At 55.7% G+C, this 8,358-nt stretch overlaps 1 protein-coding gene across 1 annotated transcript in view; it reads left to right on the top strand.

Annotated features, from left to right (window-relative positions):
• Window positions 1-6: 6 nt before the first annotated feature.
• Window positions 7-8,358, top strand: part of BRPF1 (bromodomain and PHD finger containing, 1) — a gene marked incomplete at both ends in the record, with an annotated part of 11,803 nt that continues 3,451 nt past the window's right edge. The window contains 6 exons of the mRNA XM_009073515.1: window positions 7-464; window positions 1,528-2,487; window positions 4,753-4,909; window positions 6,001-6,132; window positions 6,477-6,605; window positions 7,520-7,832. Of these exons, the coding sequence (XP_009071763.1) occupies window positions 7-464; window positions 1,528-2,487; window positions 4,753-4,909; window positions 6,001-6,132; window positions 6,477-6,605; window positions 7,520-7,832 (2,149 nt within the window). The remainder of the gene's footprint in view (window positions 465-1,527; window positions 2,488-4,752; window positions 4,910-6,000; window positions 6,133-6,476; window positions 6,606-7,519; window positions 7,833-8,358) is intronic.

The raw sequence follows: 8,358 nt of genomic DNA, 5'->3' as shown, positions 1-8,358 counted from the left end.
TATGACCACGACAACCCGCCCCCGCCCCAGCACACCCCCCTGCGCAAGCACAAGAAGAAGGGGCGCCAGGCCCGCGCCGCCAACAAGCAGTCGCCCAGCCCCTCCGAGACCTCCCAGTCGCCCGGGCGGGAGGTGATGACCTACGCCCAGGCCCAGCGCATGGTGGAGGTGGATCTGCACGGCCGCGTCCATCGCATCAGCATCTTTGATAACCTCGACGTGGTGTCCGAGGACGAGGATGTTCCCGAGGAGGTACCCGAGAACGGGAGCAATAAAGAGAACACGGAGACACAGAGTGTCCCACCCAAATCTGGCAAGCACAAGAACAAGGAGAAGCGCAAGGACTCCAACCACCATCACCACAATGCCTCGGCCAGCACCACTCCCAAGCTGCCCGAGGTGGTGTACCGAGAGCTGGAGCAAGACACCCCTGATGCCCCTCCTCGTCCCACCTCCTACTACAGGTATTGTCCATGGCTGGGGTGCGAGGAGGCTCCTAGGCTCCTGCCTTGGGTCTGGAATTGGAATTGGCCCCGCTCTGTGCAGGTGGCTTGCCCGTGGATCATGGAAATGGACTCTGTCTGCCTCTCCCAGGTCTCATGGGAGAAGCCTCTGTCATAGCTTCAGGCTCTTGGGGCATCACATCGCAGTTCTGAGGGATCTGTGTTTCTACAGAGTTCTCAGTTGCTACTTAGGTCATTGCCAGCAGTTTGATTACTGTGCTCTTTCCTTGCTGGAACAGCACGTAGAATCATAGAATTTTAGGGGTTGAAATGTACCTTATAGATCATCTTGTCCCAACCTCCTGCCCTGGGCAGGGACACCTCCCACCACCCCAGGTTGCTCAAGGCCTCATCAGACCTGGCTTTGAACACTGCTTGGGTTGGGCATCCACTACTCCCTGGGCAATCTGTTCCAGTGAACATACAATCCACTGTTACATACAATCGTAACAAAACCCAAATGTGTCCTGCACACTCCCATTCTGCTCTTTGGAGTTATGCTGGGACAGCTCCAGAGCCTCCTAGCACCAACATGTACCTGTAAGTTCTGTTTGTGGGCTTAATTCTTACTTCTTGTCCTACAGTTTTTTGTAGGAGGTTTGTTGAGTGCAGTGGACCAAACTAATACCTCAAGCAGGATTCAACACAGCCTCCCTCACCGGAATGAACAAAACATGGTACCTCCATGCCTGGCTACCTTGTCTTGGTCACAAGGCTGCTGTCTCCGGAGCACTGGCACCTGCTGGGTGGCCCGTGAGGGCTCCCATCTGGTGCTGATGAGTCTCCAAGGCCCAACCTCACTCCTTAGACTAGTGTTACTTTGTCTCCAAGGTGGTGCTGTGCTATAGCACTGCTCAGGATGCAGCAGCACCTCCTGCTTCTGCACATTCCTGCCTTGTCCTCGTGTTTTTATTTTTACTTATGGTTTGGCTGGAGTGCTTAAACATTGCCTCAGCCACGGCCTGTGGGAGTTAGGGTTCTGCAGCTCCAAACGTGCCCTCACTGTCCTGTGCTGTCCTTCCAGGTACATTGAGAAGTCAGCAGAGGAGCTGGATGAGGAGGTGGAGTACGACATGGACGAGGAAGATTACATCTGGCTGGACATCATGAACGAGCGTCGGAAGAACGAAGGTGTGAGCCCCATTCCCCAGGAGATCTTTGAGTACCTGATGGACCGGCTGGAGAAGGAGTCCTACTTCGAGAGCCACAATAAGGGGGACCCAAATGCCTTGGTGGATGAGGATGCTGTCTGCTGCATCTGCAACGACGGGGAGTGTCAGAACAGCAATGTCATCCTCTTCTGTGACATGTGCAACCTGGCTGTGCACCAGGAGTGCTACGGGGTGCCCTACATCCCCGAGGGACAGTGGCTCTGCAGACGGTGCCTGCAGTCACCCTCGCGCGCTGTGGACTGTGCCCTCTGCCCAAACAAGGGGGGGGCCTTCAAGCAGACAGATGATGGGCGCTGGGCACACGTGGTCTGTGCCCTCTGGATCCCGGAGGTGTGCTTTGCCAACACCGTCTTCCTGGAGCCCATCGACAGCATCGAGCACATCCCACCTGCGCGCTGGAAGCTGACCTGTTACATTTGCAAGCAGCGTGGCTCCGGGGCCTGCATCCAGTGTCACAAAGCCAACTGCTACACTGCCTTCCATGTCACCTGTGCGCAGCAGGCCGGGCTGTACATGAAGATGGAGCCCGTCCGGGAGACGGGAGCCAACGGTACCTCCTTCAGTGTGCGCAAAACCGCCTACTGCGACATCCACACGCCGCCGGGCTCCGTGCGCAGGCTTCCCGCCCTGTCCCACAGTGAGGGGGAAGAGGAGGAGGAGGAGGATGAGGAGGAGGGGAAGGGTTGGAGCTCTGAGAAAGTCAAAAAAGCAAAGGCCAAGTCTAGGATCAAGATGAAGAAGGCGCGGAAGATCCTGGCGGAGAAACGAGCCGCTGCACCCGTGGTTTCTGTTCCCTGCATTCCCCCACACAGGTATGACCTGCCACCCTCCCTGCACTGGGGAGAAATTCCTCCTTTTCTCCGTGCTTTGTGTCCTGCTTTACACATGGGCGTTACCCTGTTCCTCTCCTCGGTTTTTCACACAGGTACTTCTCACTTTGCTGAGGGTTGTGGAAGTTTCCCCTGGGGGCCCTGCAGAGAGGCAGGGTGGTGCACTGCCCTGCGAAGGTGTCTGGGCGTTACAGGAAATAGCTGCTTAACAGCAGAGAATGAACTTGGTCAGGAAGCAGCTGGAGTTTCCCAGCCCTCCTTTCCTGTTGAACTGACCTCAGTCTCCGGTGTAAACCAGGCGGGGAGGAGGGGACAGCTCTCCTGTCTGCTGAAGACTCTTTTCTCCTGAGGCTGTGCCGGGCAAAAGACAGAAGTGTGGGAGCGATTCAGGCCTGGGAAACAGGCTGACCCCAGGGGTTGTTTGGCTCTGGAGCAGAGAGGTCTGGGATTGGGATCCCTGTGCCCTGCTGAGCACAGCTCATCCATCCTAGCAGACACCTACCCCTTGCTGGGCTTCCTCAGTGTTCTGTGCCAGGCACAGGCAGCAGCTGTGCCTCCTCAGTGCTGCCTGTCGGAGCGGGGCCAGGCGACCACGGGTGCTGAAAGCCTCTGCACAGCTGCCTGTGAGGAGGGGTGACTGGAGAGGACCAGAGCTCCTGCCTGCCAAGGGGTACAGCAGTCCTGAGGCTCCACAGCATGAGGGCTGTTGGAAAGGTACTTGAGGCCTTGCCAGGGGTCATGTTTCTGTCACATCCCAACCCTGTGGGCTCATGGGAAGGTGCAAACACCCTGTAGTTACAGGTATAACTGCTGTGTGTCTCACTTTGGTTAGATCGTTGGGCTGGTGTGCAAATCCCAAGACGAGCATCTAAGTGCCTTGCCAGAATTTGTCAGTGTAGTTTATAGCTCTGGGTGTCCTCAGTAAAAGCATGTAAGGGCATCTTAGGACGTTTTTGGATCTCATTGTCACGCTGCAGCAGGCATCACACGGTTGAAGCACAGGTTGGGCAGGGAAGCATTTGCCTACGTGGTGGTGAGCCACCACCCCTCAGCTGCTGAGCTCTGCTCCTCCCCTTCGTGGGAGCTGTGCCAGGGGTGTGACCACAGGACATCCTTGAGACCCTGGGACCCTTGAGACTATCTCCTGTGCAGTCAGAGGGAAGCACATAAAAGCTGTGGGCTACGCTCTCTGGGCAGCACTCTAGTGACTTGGCCAGGCAGGTCTCTGCCACAGGGCTGCTGGCTTTTTGCCATGCTCTGTTTATGTCTCAACCTAATGTTTTTGCTCACTTGGGGCTTGCTCTATAGCCTGCGCCTCTTCTCTTACGTGTGGACACGTTGGCAGACAGTTTGTAGTCTCTTGCTGCTATCGCGCTCGCAGCAAAACCCACACTGAGCTAGAAGCTGTTAACCTCTCCCCAGGCCTTCCTGTTGGGATTAATTATTCTTCAAGGGCTGTTGCCAGAATGCCAGATGTCTTCCTGTGTGAGCTGTGCTTGACTGGTGATGGCACATGAGGCTGCTATCCCCAGACTCTGAGGCTGAGGCTGATGCAGGTCAAGTCCTTCCCTGTGAAGACCTGTCCCTGTGAGTCAGGGAGATGCTGGGGGTTCATCCCTTTGGCTCCCCACTAGCAGGGCATGTCTGTCTGACATTGCAGAATGAGGCTGTCCCAGCCTCTGCAGACTTTCTGCTGTTGTAGGGAGCAGGAAATCCCTTTTGTGGTGTTTTGGGCTGTTTAGGGTAGTCTTGGATAGGAACTCTGTTGTGCTCATGCCCCCTGCTCCCTCCTTGTGCTTTGCCAGGGCTTGAGTTTCTCTGGTAACATTGGCCAGGCCCTTTGTCTCCATGAATGGCCCTCACCCAGGTAAATAATGGTTTGGAAATAGCAGCACCATAATGCTTGTGTCTCAGGGTCTGTGGGAGCTGTAAAAGGTCCAGCCCCTGATGTGGCTGTGTTGTACCTGGCTGAGCCTGCCCTAGGTTTTGCCTGAAAGTTGGCAGGAGGTAGAAAGGAAAAGTCTGCTATGGAGAGGCAAGGCTGGATGTTTCCTGGCATCATCTGTTGTGCCTACCCTGTGTGACTTGGTGTTACAGAAATTCCTGCCACGGGAAAGGGTGTTCTTTGCCTGAGGAGCTTCTCAGCTGTGCTTGGGTGGCCTTGCTGCTACATGCCCCCAACCAGGGCTTCTGCAGCATCCAGGTTTGTGTTGTTGATGGACTCTATGGTTTCTTTCCTTTATTCAGGCTCAGTAAGATTACAAACCGTTTAACCATCCAGAGGAAGAGCCAGTTCATGCAGAGGCTCCACAGCTACTGGACACTGAAGAGACAGTCCCGCAATGGAGTCCCCCTGCTCCGCCGCCTTCAGACACACCTGCAGTCACAGAGAAACTGCGACCAGGTAAGGGGCTGCTTGTGGGGGGCTGCAGGGAGCCCTGGCTGTGTGCACGTGCTTCCTGCATCTTTGGAGCTGTGGGCTTGGAGCCTTTGCTGCATGCAGTGCTGCAGGTGCAGGAGAGGGAACAGGGCTAGGAGCTCCTGGATGAGGACAGGCCAGTCCCAGCTGCTTTTGCTGCTTCGCTTTCTCCTCTGCTCTCGGTGTTCAGAGAACTGCCAGGCAGTGATGCCACTGGCAGCCTGCCATGGGAAGGGAATCCTGCCCTCTCAGGCTGCCATGCAGAAGGTAGCTCCTTTCTCATGCCTGCATTTAATCAGTGGTGGTGGCAGACCTGTCAGAAATGGCTCTAGTATGAGGCCTCTGTGTCAGCTAGTGTTGAGAGAGATGGCCAGGGATCTCCACAAACAGTCTGGAAGGAAGCAAGGCCTTGCTTTCAGTTTCTGATTCCACTCCAGGAGTGCACCCTCTGGGTGCTGCTTCCAGCCCACTGTCTGCCTCAGCCCATAGTCAGCACTTCACAGATGTGAAGTCTCTGGTGCCAGAGTGAAAGATTTTTCTTCTGGCTCCCTGTCTGAGCTCTAAATCTTTCTTTCTGAGCCCTTCAATGTCTCTAACTGGGCAGGGGTTTCTCCTGCCTTTGGCCCCTCTCTTTTTCTGGAGAAGAGTTGAGACTGCTTCTGCTCGTCTTTGGCTACGGCAGGATGAAAGTTGGCATATTTTTTGGTGCTCTGGAAGCAGAACTGTGTTCCCTTTTTTCCCTGTTGCACTTTGCTGGAGCTCTTGAGCAGGTGCACATACCTCTTGGGCAGCTGCAGGTAGTCAGTTGTGTTAGGAAGAGTATTTCCAGGGGCTTGGGTTGTCTGCTTCCTGGCATCCCAAGGGCTTGGTGACCAAGGGGCAGGTCTTCAGCTCTGGCCAGAGGTGAGACTGTTCCTGAGTCACCTGCCTAGGCTACAACAAGGGAACTGGGACCTGCGCTGAACCAGTGGGTCAGGCTTGCTAGTTCCCTTTACCAGGAAAGAGCCCCAGCACATGGTCAGGAAAAGTGGAGATGGGAGCACATCTCTTATCAGCTCATGGTCTCTGTCCCACAGAGAGACACTGAGGATAAGAACTGGGCCCTGAAGGAGCAGCTGAAGTCATGGCAGCGCCTCCGCCATGACCTAGAGCGTGCACGCTTGCTGGTGGAGCTGATACGCAAGCGGGAGAAGCTCAAGAGAGAGACGGTAACGATTGTTTGCCCCTCCTTGGGGAGCGCTGGGGTGGGCATGAGCAGGGACTCCTTAGAGTGCTGTAGTTGTGTGCCAGGGTCCCCTCAGCCATGCTGTGCCCTGTCCTGGCAGCTCTGAGCAAAGGTGGCTGATCTGCAAGGCAGAGGTGGGATGTGCAGGTGCTGGAGCTGGTGTTACACCTCTGCTCCCCAGAGACAGGGGGAGGGGCAGTCCTTGCCCCTCAGTGAGGAGAGGAGAGGGGTTGCTGTCCTGCAGGGCTGCAATGCTGCTCCCTGGGGACAGTCCCCACTGCTGGGCTGGGGGCAGGGGCTCAGCCCCACTCTGTTCCTCTGTTTCAGATCAAAGTGCAGCAGGTGGCACTGGAAATGCAGCTGACCCCCTTCCTCATCCTCCTCCGCAAGACGCTTGAGCAGCTGCAGGAGAAAGACACGGGCAACATCTTCAGTGAGCCGGTCCCTCTGTCTGAGGTAACAGAAATCTACGAAGTAAGAATCCCCTCCCCCAGATTTCTGCTTCACTCAAACTTGTCCCTTGCTCGTGCCAAGGGCTGCCCATGGTGTGCTCTGGTCCAGAAGTGCCCCTGGGCAGCCTGGTGCTGACTCACACATCCCAGCACCCCTCACTCACCTGAGCCCTCCTAGGTGAGCCAAGTGTGGAACAGACGAGCTGTGCTGGGAGCGCAGCACTTGGCTTTTCCTTGGTGACTCCCCAAGATCTGTGAGCAGTTGGGGATTCCCACTGCGAAAAGCAGAATTTTGGCTCTTGGCAGGCAGTGTGCTCTTACCTGTCCTCTTGTGAATGCCTCTGCTAGTGATTGAGCACACAGCAGGGATGGGTTTGACCCCAAGAATGTCACTGCTGCGGGCAGGGGAGGTGATTTCTGAGGCTGCCTGGAGAGGTGGGGAAAGGCTGTGCTGGCAGCATGTCGGCTCAGAGGTGTTTCAGCAGAGCTGGGAAGGAAGGCTGTACTGTCCCACCTGCAGCCTGTGCTGCCACCCGGATGGCTCTGTTTTACCTGTCTGTACTCACCCTCACCCCTGGGGGCTGTGCTTGCAGCCCCCTCCCCAGGGAACACCATGTAGCATACGGGATCCCAGCTGCCTGCAGGCAGGAGGAGAGGACAGGATTTTGGCATGTGCGCTGGAGCCAAAAAAACCACTTGGGAGTGTGTATCTGCTCTAACAGGTTGAGCACAGCACATGGGCTCTCTAGTCCGGAGGCGTTGCTGTTCCTCAAGCTGCAAAAGCAGACGGCATTCCCCAATGTGCATTTGGGCAGAGCACAGAGAGCAATACCTGATTCCTCTAACAACTGTTTTCTTAGAGCAGGTACTGCTAACTGTGGCTCCCAGGCTCTTAGCTCTGGCTTTTTCCTCATGCAGGTCCCAGACTACCTAGATCACATCAAGAAGCCAATGGATTTTCAGACGATGAAACAAAACCTGGAAGCCTATCGCTATCTGAATTTCGATGACTTTGAGGAGGATTTCAACCTGATTATCAACAACTGTTTGAAATACAATGCCAAAGACACAATCTTCTACCGGGCAGCCATCCGTCTGCGGGAGCAGGGAGGCGCCGTGCTCCGGCAGGCTCGCCGGCAGGCAGAGAAGATGGGCATTGACTTTGAGACAGGCATGCACTTCCCTCACTGTGTAACAGTGGAAGAGGCTCAGATCCAAGACATTGAGGATGGTGGGTACTTGTCCCCTATCCCAGCATACAAGGGCTACTCAGAGGTGAAGCCTGGGCAGAGTCAGGGTACCTGTGAGTCTGTATGAGCTGCCTTCCCTGGCAGGTTCTGTCAGATGCTGGGCCATATGTCTCCACTCTCCAGAGAGGTGGGGACTTTGCTAGCCAAGTACCTATGAGCCCCAGTAGGTTGATTCTGGGCAGTGGTTTGTCTATGTGTTCTGTTGTTTCTTTGGTCCCTCATGCTCCTTTTGGTCAGAGTAGGGTTGTGGCCTCCCTAGCCAGTGTCAGGGTGCAGTCCCTTGCCCTGTCCCCAACACTAGTGAGCTCCCCCTGGTCAGAACTGTGTGATCCACCCTCTCTCCCCAGCTGTGGGCTTTTCTGGCTGCCACACTGATCTTGATACCCCTCAGAGAGACCTCACTGGCTCTGTGGTTGTCTTGCTCGTCTCTGGGCAGTGGAGAGCACTGCCGGGAAGAGCTTGTCAGAGAAGGATCCTTTCGGGGTCCCCCTCTCCCTGCTCCAGCAC

Source organism: Acanthisitta chloris, unplaced genomic scaffold, assembly GCF_000695815.1.
Source record: "Acanthisitta chloris isolate BGI_N310 unplaced genomic scaffold, ASM69581v1 scaffold14714, whole genome shotgun sequence".
NCBI lineage: Eukaryota > Metazoa > Chordata > Aves > Passeriformes > Acanthisittidae > Acanthisitta > Acanthisitta chloris.
The sequence above is the reverse complement of the archived record's forward strand: the minus strand, read 5'-3'. Positions and strand labels throughout refer to the sequence as shown.